We start from the raw sequence: 16,652 nt of genomic DNA, 5'->3' as shown, positions 1-16,652 counted from the left end.
TCACTGATCCTCAGGGCCCTCCCCCACTCCACACTGAACAGCAAAGACCACATGGAGGGGCTGATGACCCAGTGGTTCCTGAGCACAGCTCAGGGGTGGTCCTGAGGAGGGGGGGGGTGGCCACACCCTCACACCCCAAGAAAGAAGGAAAGATCCAGAAGGGACAGGATACTGCCTTCCCATTGGACTCCCCCTCCTGCACCCAGGCACCGCCCTAAAGCCCCTTCTCCACTCCACCCCAGATCAACAACCTCTTGGCCCTGCCCCCAGCTGCTTCTATTTTGGGTGCAGAGTGACAGCTGAGGGACAGAGCAGTTGCCCAGCTCCTGGAGCAACTGGAGGCTTCCAGAAATGCCTCCCTGGGGGAGGGGAGGGGAACAGAGTAGGGTGCCCCCAGAAGAGGGGTGCTACACAGTGGCCCCCTCCCGCCCCACAGTGAGCAAATGGGTGCAGCTGGGGGCTCGCAGAGGGTGGGCTGTACGCAGCACCCAGCACACTGACCTCCCCGAGAACAGGGTGGGGTCCCTCTGGGGCTCCCTGAGACTAAGATCTCCCCCTCACCCTCAACTTGTTGCTCTCTGGGGGCAGGGGTTCTTCCTGTGCCAGGAACTGGGGATCCCTCATCACCAGTAGCAAGGGGCGACTGCTCCTGCTCACCCATTTTGGACTTTGAACTCTTGCCACCTCTCAGACTCACCAGGCCTGGGGCAGGAGCCATAGAGGATGAGGGCAAGATCTTTACGCTCGGCTCTGCCCTGTGTCCCGCGCAGAGCCCGGCAAAGCCCATTGGGCAGGTGCCCCAAGTGCATGAATGCACACGTGGGGGGCATCTGCCTCCCCTCCCCGCCTGGCCTCCCCTGGTGGGGCCTGGGAATGACACAGACCGAAAACTCCAGGCAGGAGCACCAGCTCTGGACTGTCCCCAGCCGGGTGACCTCAGACTCACAGCTGTGTGACCTTGAGTGGGTGCTGCCTCGCTGCTGCACACTCCCAGCCTCGTGCTGGGACTTGAATGAATGCCTGGGGAAATGCCCAGCCTGCATGACCTCCCAGCCCCTGGCCCCTTTATGGAATGTCGGATAAGGAATCCTGCCATGCTAGTTCTGTGACTTCAGGCCCAAGAGCCCCCCCACCCCCCGCCAAGACTTTTTTTTTTAAGATTTATTTATGCTGGGGACTCCCGGCGGCGTGGCCTAGCGGCTAAAGTTCTCGCCTTGAACCCTTGAACGCACCGGGATCCCATATGGGCGCTGGTTCTAATCCTGGCAGCTCCACTGCCCATCCAGCTCCCTGCTTGTGGCCTGGCCCAATGCTTTGGGATCCTGTACCCATGTGGGAGACCTGGAAAAAGTTCCTGGATCCCGGCTTCGGCTCCGCATAGCATTGGCCGTTGCGCTCACTTGGGGAGTGAATCATCGGACGGAAGATCTTCCTCTCTGTCTTTCCTCCTCTCTGTATATCTGATTTTTTTAAAAAAAGATTTATTTATGTTTATTGGACAGACACAGGTCTAGCCCCTTCTCCTTGCATGTCAGCGCTGGGGGTGAGGATGAGAACAAAACTGGTTATATAATCGGCCCAGGTGGAGAAACTCCTTGTGCAAACTGCTACGCCTTGCTCAGGAAAAACCAGGAGGGTTTTGGTCTAAAGGACAGGGAGACCGGCGGCAAGGTGCCTGGTGTCCCCTGCTGGGATGGGAGCAGCTCGCAGCTTTAGGGTGCAGACCCCGCAAGCCGGCCAGGCCCGAGGACCGGCCCTGGGTCCCGGTCGCGTCTGTGAGAGCCGAGAAGACAGCGTGAGGCTCACGCGGCTCGCGCCTAGAACACAGCGTGGCTTCCTCGTCGTCGTGGCTGCTTCACAGAACTGACAAGACATCCGGCTCGTCCGACGTTATCAACTGACTTGACCCCTTTTAAAAGAAAACAGAGTGGTTATTCTCGCCTTCAACCCAGAAGATCGTTTCCGGCTTCCTAAGCTGCTCTTGCCTGGAGCCCCGCCCACTCCGTCCTTGTCCACAAGCGACGGCCACTGCGGAGCGCGGGGAGGACGCCAGGGGGCGCCACCGCCACCTCCTCGCGGCGCTTCTCCCTCCGCAACACCAGGGGGCGACGTGCCGGCGGCGGCGCTCTGGCCCGCGGAGGTCGGTCTCCTCCACGTGGGGCCGCAGGATGGCGGCGACGGCGGCCGGGCCGGTGTGTGCGGGCGTGGGGTGCGCGGTGTCGGTGGGGGTGCGGGTGTGGGGTGTCGGTGGGTGTGGGGTCGCGGACGGGGTCGGTGGGGGTGCGGGCGTGGGGTGCGGGGTCGCGGACCGGATCGGTAGGGTGCGGGCGTGGGGTGCGCGGTGTCGGTGGGTGTGCGGGCGTGGGGTGCGGGGTCGCGGACAGGGTCGGTGGGGGTGCGGGCGTGGGGTGCGCGGTGTCGGTGGGTGTGTGGGCGCGGGGTCGGTGGGGGTGCGGGCGTGGGGTGCGGGGTCGCGGACCGGATCGGTAGGGTGCGGGCGTGGGGTGCGCGGTGTCGGTGTGTGCGGGTGGGTGTGGGGCGCGGACCGGGTCGGTGGGGTGCGGAGTGTCGATGGGTGTGCGGGCGCGGGGTGCGCGGTGTCGGTGGGTGTGCGGGCGTGGGGCGCGGGGTCGCGGACCGGGCCGGTGGGGTGCGGGGTGTCACTGGCCCGGGGCGCGCTGGGCGAGGCCGAGCGACGAGGCTGACAGCCGCCCGACTTCTTGGCGCAGGACGAGGCGGCACGCGACGTGCAGCGGCTGCTAGTGCAGTTCCAGGATGAGAGCGGGCAGCTGCTGGGCTCCCCGTTCGACGTGCCCGTGGACATCACGCCCGACCGGCTGCAGCTCGTGTGCAACGCGCTGCTGGCCCAGGTGAGGGTCCCAGGGTGGGAGGCGGAGCACCGGGGCAGGGAGCGCTGTGGCCACTCAACCTAGTCCTTCAGTGTGGGACGCAGGCATGTCTCCGCTTTACGGGGTGTCCCATAGTGGACACTGGAATTGGAGCCCTGAGAACCCCGCCCCTCTCTCAGGGATGGGGTCTGAAGGTGAGTGTGATGCTACCATCGGTCTCCTTCACTAGCTCTTTGGATGTTTCTTATGTGGATACTGCAGGGTGCGGAGGCTTGGAAGATCCTGTCTCACGCTGAGCCTTCATGGCGTCAGTGTGGTATTTGGCTAACGCGGAAAGACCTGGGCTGGTCATGAACAGCAAGACGTTGAATGGATGTGTTTATCAAGAGGGAATGTTAGTGTCTGCCTCCCCTCCCGTGTTAGTGAGATCCAAGGGGGAGGATGTGGAACAGTGTGTGCCGCAGTTGCTGGGGGCCTCACCTCTGCACGGCCCCGTACCCTGTGTCCTCCCATGGAACCTTGGCCTTCACCTCGCCCTGCAGGAGGAGCCCCTGCCGCTGGCCTTCTACGTGCACGATGCAGAGATCGTGTCCTCGCTGGGGAAGACGCTCGAGTCCCAGGCGGTGGAGACGGAGCAGGTCCTGGACATCGTCTACCAGCCACAGGCCATCTTCAGGGTCCGTGCCGTGACCCGCTGCACCAGCTCCTTGGAGGGACACAGTGAGGCCGTCATCTCTGTGGCCTTCAGCCCCACGGGAAAGTGAGGACGGCTCCTGTGGGGCAGGGTGTGTGCGAGAGGCCTCTGACCAGGGTGGGGAGGGTCCCCGGGTTGCGAAATAGGGGATTTCTTTAGTGAGGTCATCCTGGAAGCCCAAAGTTGCCTGCCTGCCCCTGATTTGGGGAGATTGGAGCTGTGTGTACAGCCCTGCCCCCTGTGTGACTTCCCTTTCTTTGCCTAGTGAGGCTCAGAATAATGAGCGATTTGAAGTGCTGGTCAGAGCTGTGGGCGCTCCAGAGAAGGCGGGGGAAACGGCCTGCTGGAGCCTTGTCCAAGTGGCCTCAGCGTCCTAGTGTTTCTCAGGGGAGAGGGATGGGTGCAGCTCCTGTTTTCCTAAAGAGGGTCAGACGAGCTTTAGCAGTACCGTGGCCACAGGTGGACCCCTCCCCCCCAACAGCATCTGACAGGGAAGGGGGTCCCAGGTTCTGTCCACAGAAGGCGATTGAGTGGGGAGTGGAAGTGCCCATGGGGTCAAGGGCAGGCCTCGCCTCCAGCCTCTGCTCCAGCCATCCGTCAGTGTACCCCTTCCCCTCCAGGTACCTAGCCAGTGGCTCTGGAGACACCACCGTGCGCTTCTGGGACCTCAGCACCGAGACACCGCATTTCACGTGCAAGGGTCAGTGTGCGCGGCCCTTTTCGGGGAGCTGGATGCAATGATGCCAGCGGGCAGCTGGCGTGCTCAGGGCTCAGCAAACTCCAGTTGGCTCCAGACCTTAGCAACAGTTGCAGTGGATGCTGTGTGTGTGTGTGTGTGTGCGTGCGTGTGTGTGTGTGTGTGTGCGTGCGTGCGTGTGTGTGCGCACAGGTACATGTATGTGTCATGGCAGGAATGATGAGTGTGGCCATCAACAAGAGGCTGCCCAACTTCAGCCTGCAGGCTGTGCTTGCCTCCACCCGCCACCACACCCTTTTGTCCTGTCGTGCTTGTGTTCAGTAAGTGGCGGAGGAGTCATGGTGGTGCACCAGACTCAGTGCTCAGCCTTAGTAAAGACGGATTGGGCTCTTCCTCCTTCTTTAGGACACAGACACTGGGTCCTTAGCATAGCATGGTCGCCAGATGGCAAGAAGCTGGCCTCGGGCTGCAAGAATGGCCAGGTAGGTGGTGGTCTGGCTAAATTAGGAAGGGTTAGGGGCTTCCTCCCTGGGGGAATGTTTAGAATCTGGTTCTGGAATGTTCAGGGACAGTTACTTGGTGAGCTGCTATCTTTCAGATTCTCCTATGGGACCCCAGCACGGGGAAGCAGGTGGGCAGGACCCTTGCCGGCCACAGCAAGTGGATCACGGGGCTGAGCTGGGAGCCCCTGCACGTGTAAGTGATGCTGACTGAATCAGGACCCCTGGCGTGCGTAGCTGTCCCTCCATCTGGTTCCCTCTGGAGAAACCTTATGCAAAGGAATGGGATGGGCGCCTGGCAGGTGGCGGGAGCGCTGCTCATCTCAGGGCCTGGGTACCACCTCCTGGGGTCAGGAGGCCGTCAAGCTTCTCCTAGCTTTGGGGGAATGGTTGGCAGATGTTTGCAGAGAGAGAAATGAGGTCATATCTCCCTCCCCTTTGCCAGGAACCCCGAGTGCCGCTACGTGGCCAGCAGCTCCAAGGACGGCAGCGTGCGGGTGTGGGACACAACGGCAGGCCGCTGTGAGCGCATCCTTACGGGGCACACACAGTCAGTCACCTGTCTCCGCTGGGGAGGAGACGGGCTGCTCTACTCTGCTTCCCAGGACCGTACCATCAAAGTCTGGAGGGCTCACGACGTAAGAGCTGGGAGGGTTCAGAAACCAATCTCAGGTCACAGGATGCAGGCACCAGGAGCAACCGGGGTGTCAGGGACAGTAGGGGCAGTGTTTTGGGGACCAGGGTGTATTCGTCTGGAACCACAGTGTAGGTTCCAGCATCCCCATTAGCAGAGCTGAGCTCTTTATCAAGCCTGCCACGTCCCAGACTTACTAGACTAGAGCCCCTTTATTCTAAAGTCCACTTTCATGAACTTGTCTTCAGAAACAGTGACTTGGTCCAGTGCCCTCATCTCATATGCAAGGAGAGACTTGAGCCCAGAAGGAGGGTTAGATTACAGTCATGGTGACAGCGTTGAAGCCTTGGGGTCCTGATACTTAGTCCCAGGCCACCCAAGTTCTCCTGAGGCTGGTCTTCCAAAGGCCCAAGTGTGTGAGAGTTAGACCCATCTCTCTCCTCCCTAGGGTGTGCTGTGCCGGACTCTGCAAGGCCATGGCCACTGGGTAAACACCATGGCACTCAGTACTGACTACGCCCTGCGCACAGGGGCCTTCGAGCCAGCCGAGGCCACAGTGAATGCCCAAGACCTGCAGGGGTCCTGTGAGTTAAACAGGAGCAAGGGGGAAGGCAGCTCTGAAAGAAGCTGGCTCTGTCCCACGGATGGGAGCGTTGGCTGTTGGTGTCGGGTTTTCTAATCAGCCTCGTTCCTCACCTTCTCCCCCCGCGGTGCCTGACACAGTGCAGGAGTGGAAAGAGAAGGCACTGAGTCGCTACAACCTCGTGCGGGTGAGTGCAGCAGTGCGTCCCCAGGCCTGTGGGGTCCCCTGCCTTCCGGCTGCCTATTCTGGAGGGTCCTTCCTGGCCAGCCTGAATCTGGAAACCTGAACGTGCTAGAGGGCGCTCATTGGTTTTGTTTGTCCATCGTGAAATAAGTAAGGCACTTCTATTTGATTTAGTGTGATGGCAGACACATTCACATCTAACGATCAAAGAATCCAGAAAGTTCGCTACCACTACTCCCTTCTATGTTGGACAGCCATGCATTCATGAGAGCCATCCAGTGTTACCAGCATCGTGTATATACATGTCTTATGTACAAGCATCCACATGTATAACACGTGTTCATGTCCCCTCACTGTGCCATGTAATTGCTTTGGCCTGTGAACATACAGCTTAGAAGTCATGCCAGGAGCACAGTCTTGCCTTTTCCTTATGAGTAAAGGGACTTGCCCATTCTCTCATATTACCCTGGCCTCTGTTCTTGGTGTCGGGGAGTCAGTGCAGTCCGAGTCTGACGTGGTGTGCCTTCTGCCTGCCCTAGGGCCAGGGCCCGGAGAGGCTGGTGTCTGGCTCAGATGACTTCACCCTGTTCCTGTGGTCCCCAGCAGAGGACAAGAAGCCCCTGGCACGGATGACGGGACATCAGGCCCTCATCAATCAGGTGCTTTTCTCCCCTGACGCACGCATCGTGGCCAGTGCCTCCTTCGACAAATCCATCAAGCTGTGGGACGGCAGGACTGGCAAGTGAGTGGGGCAGGGACCTTTCTCTGCACGGAGGGAGAGGTGGGAAGAGTTCTGTGTGCCCCGTCCTCACTGTGCCAAGTAAGTGTGTCACACCAGTGTGGGTTCATCTCCTATATTAAGAGGGAAGTGACCTTAGAAGTAGCCAAGGTGCCAGGGAAGTGGGAAGTAGGTTTGGGACAGTGCGCGTACCATCCTCAGTGCCCCCCCCCCCCCAGTGTAGTCCATCCCCAGAGTGTGGTTCACAGATCAGCAGCCTTTTTCTGATCAGACACGTTGATGAGGTCACCCGGTGTGAGTCGCAGGCAGTGTTCTCAGGACTAATTAGGCTGGAGGGGAGGCCAGAGGCCAGGATATGGACCAGCAGAGAAAAGCAGTAAAGGGACCTGGTTGCCTGGAACTGAGTCCCCGAAAGGCTTAAAATCCTGGCTGGAGTCCCAGTTGGACTGTGTTAACCACCAGGTTTCAGGTGGGCCTGTCTGGCTGCTGCTGCGGCCACCTGCCAGCAAGCAGCTGTTGTGTAGGAGGGGCGTGGGGCAGATGGACTAAGCAGGTGGCGATGTTGGATCTTAAGGCATGCAGAGTGGTGCCGATATGGAGGCCTGGCAAGAGGCACCCTCGAATCAGCCCATTTGGAGGAGTTTTGCAAAACAGTTACGACTGGTAATGATCTAAATGGTCTGGAGCAGGTGCCAGGTGGGGAGAGTCTATAAAAGGTCCTGGGAAGTTCTAGCTGGTAGCCGGGCTTAGGAGCCACTGCTGGGGGCCCTCAGGGACCCTTCAGGCAGGATAACGATCTCACACCCAGCCTCGTCCCTGCCCAGGTACCTGGCCTCCCTGCGTGGCCATGTGGCCGCAGTGTACCAGATTGCGTGGTCCGCTGACAGCCGGCTGCTGGTGAGCGGCAGCAGTGACAGCACGCTGAAGGTGTGGGATGTGAAGGCCCAGAAGCTGGCCACAGACCTACCAGGCCACGCCGATGAGGTGGAGTACAGCCTGGGTAGAGGGGACTGAGACTGCAGCCCAGCTCTCCCCACACCACCTCACTCGTCTTCCCTGGGCAGGTGTATGCTGTCGACTGGAGCCCGGATGGCCAGAGAGTCGCCAGCGGCGGGAAGGACAAGTGCCTGCGGATGTGAGTGGCATGTAGGGAGGTCAGGGTGCTCAGGCGGGTGCCCCCAGAGGCTGACAGTCCTGAGGAGATAGGAAGACAGAGGTCTCAGTGGGCAAAGGGGCACCTGGAGCTGCAGGATTGAGGGGAGCCTGACAGTCCTTGGGCCCCTACCTAGGGATACATCCGGTGCCTGCCCAGCATCAGGCAGTGCGTGGTGGTTGTTATAGCCTGGGCTTCAGGCCCTGCGCCTGGAGTGCCCCTCCTGGTTCTGCCTTGTGTGGTGTGGTCGCAGAGACTTGGTGAACTGCTTTCTTGGGGTTAAAGGGAGCACACTCTGAGACCTAAAGTGCGGTCCTTGACAAGGATGCTCGCCGCCGAGTGCCTAGCTGGGAAGGCAGGGGCACCTGCTGTGTGAGTGGCCAGAGCAGGGCGCAGCCAGGCTCCCCGACAGTGGACCGGGATTGTATGGCAGCCTTCTTACCGTCTCACTTCCCTTCTTCACAGATGGAGGAGATGAGGAGCCCCATGCTTCTCTCAACCCTTCCTGGACGGGGTCCTGGCCGGCTGCCTGCCCTGCAGGAGCAGAATTGGGTGGCCTTGCACAGCCCCTCTCCGGTGGTGACCTGAGGATGCCCATGCACCCTGCTCGGTCTCTGTGGGTGCCTTCCCTGTGGCACCATCCAAGGCCAAAAACAAGAGGTTGTCCCAAGTCAGGGCTCACTCTTGACTGGCTGACCAGCCTCCGATGCTGCCCCTGTATTCTTTTCCAAGAGTCAGCTCCGTTCAGGGGCAAACCACAGGTTGTATGACTATGAAATAAATAACTTATATTTTGTGTTTGGGCTGTGTCTTCTTGTAGAAGCTCAGGGTTCAATCAGCGACTATGCTAAACCCATTTGTCTGGCCTGCCCCCTGCATCACATGAGGCCAAAACCCAAAAAATGTCCAGGAAGTTGCCTTCCCTCCCTTATCCTACTGTCTGTCAGAAAGGTTAGTGCCGTTGTGGCCGGAGGATTTGCTAGGGCTGTACTGTCCGGTACAGAAGGCACTGGCCACGCATGCCGTTTACGTGAACCAGAATTCAGCATGGAGAGGATCCTCGGGCCCTTGGTCCTGCCAGCTGGAGGCTCCAGCTCTGCACAGCAAGAGAATGTCTTGCAGGGCATGTGCTTGGCAAAGCAGTCAAGATGCCACTAGGGCACCTGCCTTCCATAGCTTGAGGGAGGGTTCAAGTCTCAGCACTACTGTGCCCCCCAGGAGGCAGCAGATGGTTGATGGCTCAAGTACTCAGGTCCCACGGCCCAGATGAGAGAGCTGGGTGGGGTTCTGGGCTCCTGGCTGCTGCCTGGCTCGGGCCCAGCTTGTGAGCGTCTGGGAGGGGGTGAGTTAGTAGGTATGAGATTTCACACTCTTTCAAGTTGGAAATAAATAAAGCATTTTTTCTTTAAGATTTATTTATTTTTATTGGAAAGTCAGATATACAAAGAGGAAGATCCAGCCTCTGATTCACTCCCCTCACCAGGTGCAAGGTCCAAAGGCTTTCACAGGCCACAAGCAAAGAGCTAGATGGGAACTGATTAGAACCAGTGCCCATAAGGGATCCTGGCGTGTGCAAGGTGAGGACCCTAGCTGCCAGGCTACTTCACCAGGCGCAAATAAAGGATTTTATATATAAACCGTTTTCTGAGGCTCTGCTGGCCACAAGTGCTGTACTGGGGACATAGGGAAGACAAGTGATGTGGTTGGGATGGTTCTTGGTCCTGGGACTCTGTAGTGAGGAGAGCAATCCCCACCTGGCTGCTGTCTGGGCATGCCCAGCCACCACTGGAGCCCTGCATCTGCTGCTAACCTGGAACCTTACTGAGGGCCACAGGGCTTGTATCCATTCCTCTCCTGCCCTCCCACACAGCCCAGAGAGCTGTGGCTCGACTCCCACCTTGTGTGTCTGCTATGTGGCTGTGTGCCACCTGCCGAGCCCTCCTTCACAGCCTACACCCGTGCCTGGAAGAGCACCACATCTTCATGGTGTTGATGAGCAACTGAGGTTGGGGGCATCTGTGACCTGCCCCTGTCTTCTCACGCAGCAAGAGGAAGGACCAGGATTCCACCAAACCTGCCATGAAGCTTGTACACTTAGCACCATGTCCTTCCAGTGCTGGCCTCCAGCACCAAGTCTCTGTGCTGCCACACATCTGTCCAGCTACTTTCCTGGTGCAGGTGTCTGTTCCTCCCACAAGGGAAGGGGCAATGGCAGAGGCAGGCAGCAGGTGATGGCACTGTCCCATCACCCAGCCACCTCTACTCTGGAACTCTTGGTCCTGTCAGAAGCTAGGCCCTGGGGAGAGGGGCTGGGGGAGCCAGCCTGAAGCAGACTTTCCAAAGGCTGGGTGACCTGCAGTTCTTTAATGAGGAACCTGGACCCAGCCCAGATCTGGGGAAGGAGGGAGCGTAACAGCAGTAGGCAGTGGTTGAGCCTGGCCTGAGATGTGTCTAGGCAAGTGGGGCCCCTGTCTAGCCTCAGCTGCAGCCCAGGGTGGGGTACCAGTGCCACGGGCCCTGGACCCTGGGCCGTCAGGATCATCAGGTTCTCTGGCATGGTGCTGGTGGTACAGTGCAGTATGTTCCTGCGGGCCTGGACTGAAGCTGGTGGAGGATGGGGGCATCCCGTGGCCTCCCCTCAATAGGGAAATAAGTGTTCCAGGTCTTCAACCCTCCGCATCTCCTCCACCGTGATGGCCACGGTTTTCCGCTGGGGCTCCCGGCGCTGCACGGTAATCTGAATGGGATTGTTCTCGGGAAAGCTGTTGTAGTCAGTGGCCACGGTCGCAAACTAGAACGGAACAAGGAAACTCCTCAAGATGTCCCCTTCCTATCACATCGGAGCCTGGCTGCCCATCCCTGTTCCTCCAACCCTCCCCACCTTTTTTTTTTTTTCCAGATGAGATCCTGGATATGGAGACAGGTCCAACAAGGCAGGACTCACACCTGCACCTCTCCACTCACGTGACAATTCCAAGCAAAGGGCTGAGTGTCCTTGGCCCCTTCTCAGTGCCCCTGCCCGTTCTCAGGGTGCCCATGACTTCCCCCACTTTAGCCTCTTGCCATCCCCGTTTGCCTAGACTGCCTGGCACACACAAATTTGTGTGAAATAGAGGAATCCAAAACCAATGGCTTTGGAAGGGAGGCATCAAGTGGTCTGACTTGAAGCCTCCTGGCTGGGACACAAAGCTGCTTTCCTGGCTTCAGGCATCAGACCCCAGGCCCCGGGCCCCTCTTCTCCCGGGCTTACTTTGTAGGGCTTGCACCACTTCCCCACCCCAGCTGCATTGGCAGCACGGACGGTGAGGCAGTAGCTGGTGTTGGGCTTCAGCTCCATCAACTTGACCGTGGTGCCCAAGATCTTGTTGAAGATCCATGGGCGGTTGTTTGCCTTGGGCGAGTCAGCATCCTCCGTTTTCTTGGCCACTTCTTGCAACAGCACCTGGTAGAAACTGACCTGCTGCTTGCCCAGGGAATAGGTCCAGGAGATCTAGGGCGAGAGAGAGAGCCCGAGGCTTCCACAGACCTGGCCCATCCTTTCTAGTCCTACCCGCCACCCCCACAATATGGGTCACAGGACGCATCCCTCTCCCTTGCTCCTGCTGAGACCCAGTCAGGCCTGATGGGAGGGACAAGGCACTCCATCCCTGGCTGGGGAACCACCTGCCCCAAAGCAGGAGCTACACAGCTAGCACCCCCATGTTTCCTTTCGAGAGGGACCCTAAGAATCATCTTGTTCACTCCTTGAAAGTGGGACCACAGTCACAGTACTTAAGCTGGAGAGCCAAGGTCCCCGCCCCAGTCTCCAGGGCCCACACGCTGCCTAACTGTCCTGGGGAGTTCTTACGGCACAGCACACTTCTGCCGGCCCATGTCTGATCTGTCTCTAGTCTCTGCGTTCCAGCCAAGAATTCTCAGTGTTTAGTTGGCGTCAAAATACCATGGTAGCCTTGTTAGAATTTACATGGCCAGCCACACCCTTACAGTTGCTGATTTATCAGGTTAAGAATTTAAATTTCGGGCCTGGTGTGGTAGCCTAGTAGCAAAGGTCCTTGCCTTGCATGCACCAGGACCCCATATGGGCACCAGTTCGTGTCCCAGCTGCTCCACTTCTGATCCAGCTCCCTGCTTGTGGTCTGAGAAAGTAATGGAGGATGGCCCAAAGCCTTGGGACCTTGCAACTGCATGGGAGACCCGGAAGAAGCTCCTGGCTCCTGGCTGTGGATTGGAGCTCAGCTCCAGCTGTTGTGGCCACTTGGGGAGTAAATCAGCAGATGGAAAATCTGTCTCTTCTCTCCTCTCTATAAATCTGACTTTCTAATAAAAACAAAATAAATCTTAAAAAAAAAGTTCTCGGGACCAGCACTGTGGTATATCAGGCAAAGCCACTACCACCTGTAACACTAGCATCCTATATGGGCATTGGTGCGAATCCTAGCTGCTCCACTTCCAATCCAGCTCCTTGCTAATTTGCCTGGAAAGCAGTGCATGGGACCTGCAGCCATGTGCAAAATTGGAAGAAGCTCATAGCTCCTGGTGTTTGCCTGGCCCAGCCAGCCATTGTGGCCATTTGGGGAGTAAAGCAGAGGATGGAAGATTTTCTCTCTAACTCTGCCTTTCAAGTAAGTAAAAACATTTTTTTTAATAAATAAATAAATAAATTGCTGATGACTGTGATGCTGGTGCTCCCACTCTCCCCTTGGAAATCTCCCTTTGAAACATGGCTCCGGGCCAGTGGACACGAGGCTTCCAGAGTCATCTGCCGCAAAGGCAGCTCAGGTACACCTGTGCCTGACGGAAGGCCAGGCTTGCACCAAGCTGTGGGGCCCTCTGAGAAACGGTCCCTCCCTCTGTGCCCCTCTGCCCATCCTCTAGGGCTGTGCACCTGCGCGTGGTCCTCCCAGCGGCAGCATCACATCACCTGGCAATCAGGGTGATGAATGTTCTCGGACCTCACTCCGACCCTCCATGGAGAGGCCCAGGAATCTGGATTTTCACAAGCTGACAGGTGACCTTAGGAGGATGAGCATGGATTGGGGCCAGGGGGCATGTCCTCTTGATCTGCCCCACCGGTAAGCCTTTGCTAGGGCTGGCTTCTCCAGCGGACACTCTTCCATCTCCAGGTGCTTAAAGCCTACTTCTGGGGTCCAGCATAGAAGGTGCCAGAAGCCAGCAAGCTGAGGCTGTAGCCAGAAAGAATGTTTCCTTGTGGATTCTTGATAGAACTGGATGGAATTTTTCCTATAGCATCGTACCCTTCCTATCTTGCCCTGGGAGTTCTTTAGAACCATGCTTTCTCTCCCTTCCTGAACCATGAGGGCTGCCTACACACGCCCCACGAGGCTCGGCTTGGGGCCTGGCATGGGACCTGGCATGGACGTCTTTGCAGAACTGTACCGACAAGGGAAACGCACCACAGCCGTGGAGTCGCTGACGGTGTGCTCACAGATGAATGGGGCCTCGGGCACATCCACGACCACGGAGGATTCGGAGTGCGTGGAGGAGGTGTCTGTGTCCAGCGCAGGGTTGTCGAGGTCCACCAGCCCCCCGGGGGTCATTTGGGACTTAGACGGGCATGGGCAGAGGGCCAGGTCATCCTTGTCTGTTTTCTTGGCCCGGGAGGGAAAACTGAGTTTGTTCAGCTCGCCCTCGAGCATGCCTGCAAAGAAGCTGCTGTTGGGCTGACTCACGGCCAGTTTGACAGGGTTCATCAGGCTGGACGACATGGGCGTGATGCTGGTGTCATCGGAGCTGAACTCAGAATCTTCCGTCAGCATTGATTTCCTGAAGTGGGAGGAGAGACGGGGGACTCAGGGGAGGGAGGCCCCCAGCCCATCCAGCCCCACTGCTCTGCAGGAGGACATCACAGCTGCCCTAGAGACTCAGAAAAGAGCAGTCTCTGCTTAGTCCCTGGACTCCCGTGGGGATGGAACTGCAGAAGCTGCATCTCCAATAAGAGCTGTAGAGGACTCGAGCAGGAGTGCTGGGAACTACAATTTGACAAGTACTGCTAGCACGTTAAGTCCTCCCTATGCAGTAGGGCATAGATACCCCAGGGAACGGATGTGGGGAAAACATAAGCCCTCCAAAAGGAAAACTATAAATTAAGCTACACTACTATCTACATACTATGATGTACTATTTAATGCCATCACTAGTAGTGATTTCCATGTTAAAAAATATTTATTAATATATCATCTATAAAGTTACAGGGTTGGCACGGCAGGTTAAAGCACCACATATGACATCAGCATTCCGTATCAGAGCAGACGCTTTGAGTCCTAGCTGTTCTGCTTCCAATCCAGCTCCCTGCTAAGGTACCTGGGACAGCAGAAGATGGCTCAAGCACATGGGACCCTGCACCCATGTGGGAACACCCAGATGGAGGTCTGGGCTCCTGGCTCCTAGCCTGTCCAATGAGGGCCCTTGCAGCCATCTGGGAGATCAACCAGCAGGTGGAAAATCTTTGTCACTCCTTCTCTCTCATCACTCTTTCAAATAAGTACAATAACTTTTTTAAAAAATTGGGGGCCAGTGCCATGGCATGGTAGATTAAGCCTCCACCTGAGGTGCAAGCATCCCATATGGGTGCTGGTTCAAGTTCCAGCAGCTCCACTTCCAATCCAGCTCCCTGCTTGTGGCCTGGGAAAGCAGTTGAGGATGGCCCAAAGTCTTGGGATCCTACACCCGTGTGGGAGACCCAGAAGAAGATCTGGACTCCTGGCTTCAGATGGGCACAGCACTGTCCCCTGTGGTCACTTGAGGAGTGAATCATCGGGGGGAAGATCTTCCCCTGTGTCTCCCCTCCTCTCTGTATATCTGACTTTGTAATAAAAAATAAATAAATCTTTTTTAAAGAGTAAGAAATATATATTTAAATATAAGTATGTGTGTAAAATATATGTAATAAACATGTAATATGGCAACGTGGCTTAACAATGTATACCTATAACTAAACATTTCAGGGACCAATACTTTCTGATCCTGTTCGTCTTTAATGTACTGCAGTAACCGAGAGGGTCTCCTGACCCACTGCATGGGTTACAATCCACAGCGTGTACCTCCCCTCCTCCCTCACAGGGTGGACTGATGGACCCAGATCTTCCTCCCTGATCTCCAGGGCCCTCCTGTTCCTCTCTCCTGACGCAGGCGCCCTCTGCCAGCCCTGGGTGGACATTTGGAGTAAGTGCCAGCCACGTAGTCTATGGGGTCCGGTGCACGGGGAAGTACTGAGCCACGTGTCGAGAAGGGATTAAGTCTTTTGAGTCGGTGACAGTGGAGCCTTCCGCTCAGTGCAGTCCCCTTGAGAGCACGAGGTGGCTGTGGCTGCACGGGTCACACATCCTGAAGCTGTCTGCATCTTCATTCCCTCTGCCCGCCTCGCCCGGCAGCTCCACTCTCTCCTGGCTCATGCCTTCCCTTGCCTGGTGATTCAACTCCTGTTTCATCTGAGAAGCTGCCTCCCGCTGGAGCCTCTCCCGACTTCACACAAGCCTCCTGAGGCCCCTCCGGCTCCTCCAGGCGCCCAGCACAGTCCTTAGCAAGCTGGGCTGTCCCCATGGCTGCCGACCACACCCCTGCCCCAACCTCCCATGCCGCAGCCTGGGCGCTCTTAAGGGAAAACCACCATGCTTTCTCTTCTGCTGCAGTCCCAGGGTTTAACCCAGGGCCAGGAATGAACAGTAGCGGGTCCAGGACTTGGGGAGTGAGGCTCACCAATCTTCATGGAGGAAAATTAGCTAAGACCAAATCGGATGTGGGGGCAGATAAAGGAGAGGACCGAGGGAGAGGGGCGCAGCACTGGTGGTGGCTAGGTCAGTGGCCAGACAGAGTAGGATGAGCAACAGCAGAGCTCCGTCTAATCCAGGAAGGCTTCCTGGAGGAAGAAGAGCCTTATACTCCAATCACTGATCCAGGGCTTAGGAGTGCAACCTGCAAACATGGGGTTTCCCGGGGGACCCTGGGACTTGGTTGTGCCAGACGAGGCAGTGCGGCTTCTCCTAGGCTTTGTCCCCGTCCCCCAGCCCGTGGACAGAGGGAAGTACCAGAACTGAGTCTCTTACCCGAAATTGGTGGTTTCTTCCTCCAAGAAGTTAGCCAAACTGCCTCTTGAGGTAAGTGGGAGTCCTTTGGTGGTGACAGTGCGGTTCATAGACTTGGGGTTCACAAAGTGCTTTGGCAGCTGTTCCAGTGCACTCATAAGATTGAGGTTCTCCTTCTTCAGCAGGGCCTCTTCCCCATCTCCCACTTTACAGAGTGCTTCCGCTGCCATCTGGTCTGTGACGGACCACAGCCACCGCCATGCAGGACACAGGAAGCAGAGAGAAATGGGCCCAGCAGACCTGCCCTTAGCTGGGGCAGGCTGGGGGTGCAATGGGCTGACTTCACAATTCACACACAATGTAACAATCAGGGCCTTGGGCCACAGGCTCCCGTGGGGCCACAGGAGGGCCGGACAACAAACAAACCGCAGCACCTTTCCAGGCCCTTCTGGGGTCAAGGTTACAGCAGCCCCACCCTGCTCTTTCTAAATCTTTTCTTGGAAAGACAAGGTGGTGTGGAGAGAGACATAGATGGACAGCTCTCCTCTCTGCTGGTTTACTCTCCAAATGCCCACAGC

At 57.4% G+C, this 16,652-nt stretch overlaps 2 protein-coding genes across 4 annotated transcripts; one reads left to right on the top strand and one right to left on the bottom strand.

The window, feature by feature from the left end:
* Positions 1–2,123: 2,123 nt before the first annotated feature.
* Positions 2,124–8,801, top strand: NLE1 (notchless homolog 1). 3 transcript variants are annotated; one of them, XM_041001288.1, is made up of 13 exons: positions 2,124–2,192; positions 2,730–2,870; positions 3,392–3,609; positions 4,164–4,243; positions 4,646–4,722; positions 4,839–4,936; positions 5,186–5,378; positions 5,823–5,958; positions 6,098–6,144; positions 6,680–6,882; positions 7,704–7,863; positions 7,944–8,014; positions 8,498–8,801. In XM_041001288.1, the coding sequence occupies exons 1-13, from the start codon at positions 2,169–2,171 to the stop codon at positions 8,508–8,510; spliced, it is 1,461 nt and encodes a 486-aa protein (XP_040857222.1). In that variant the 5' UTR covers positions 2,124–2,168; the 3' UTR covers positions 8,511–8,801. The 3 variants fall into 3 exon arrangements, with proteins under 3 accessions (XP_040857222.1, XP_040857221.1, XP_040857224.1); XM_041001287.1 differs by lacking the exons at positions 2,124–2,192; positions 2,730–2,870 and having other exon boundaries at positions 3,001–3,609; XM_041001290.1 differs by lacking the exons at positions 2,124–2,192; positions 2,730–2,870 and having other exon boundaries at positions 3,555–3,634.
* A 1,838-nt stretch (positions 8,802–10,639) lies between these two features.
* Positions 10,640–16,304, bottom strand: FNDC8 (fibronectin type III domain containing 8). Its single transcript, XM_041001090.1, has 4 exons — positions 16,096–16,304; positions 13,447–13,816; positions 11,283–11,522; positions 10,640–10,823 (listed from the first exon to the last, which is right to left on the bottom strand). Exons 1-4 carry the CDS (start codon positions 16,302–16,304, stop codon positions 10,671–10,673), a joined length of 972 nt encoding a protein of 323 aa, XP_040857024.1. The 3' UTR covers positions 10,640–10,670.
* Positions 16,305–16,652: the final 348 nt, after the last annotated feature.

Source organism: Ochotona curzoniae, unplaced genomic scaffold (assembly GCF_017591425.1).
Source record: "Ochotona curzoniae isolate NIBS_2020 unplaced genomic scaffold, NIBS_Ocur_1.0 scaffold_2453, whole genome shotgun sequence".
Lineage (NCBI taxonomy): Eukaryota > Metazoa > Chordata > Mammalia > Lagomorpha > Ochotonidae > Ochotona > Ochotona curzoniae.
This window is presented reverse-complemented; position numbering and strand designations above follow the sequence as displayed.

Coding starts and splice junctions, on each gene's coding strand:
- NLE1 (XM_041001287.1), top strand. CDS start 3,152: ATGGCGTCAGTGTGGTATTTGGCTAACGCGGAAAGACCTGGGCTGGTC. Junction 6,145..6,679: donor GTCGCTACAACCTCGTGCGG/GTGAGTGCAGCA, acceptor TGCCTGCCCTAG/GGCCAGGGCCCGGAGAGGCT. Junction 6,883..7,703: donor TGGGACGGCAGGACTGGCAA/GTGAGTGGGGCA, acceptor GTCCCTGCCCAG/GTACCTGGCCTCCCTGCGTG.
- FNDC8 (XM_041001090.1), bottom strand. CDS start 16,304: ATGGCAGCGGAAGCACTCTGTAAAGTGGGAGATGGGGAAGAGGCCCTG. Junction 13,817..16,095: donor GAAGAAACCACCAATTTCGG/GTAAGAGACTCA, acceptor CTCCCACTTCAG/GAAATCAATGCTGACGGAAG. Junction 10,824..11,282: donor AGTGGTGCAAGCCCTACAAA/GTAAGCCCGGGA, acceptor GTTCCGTTCTAG/TTTGCGACCGTGGCCACTGA.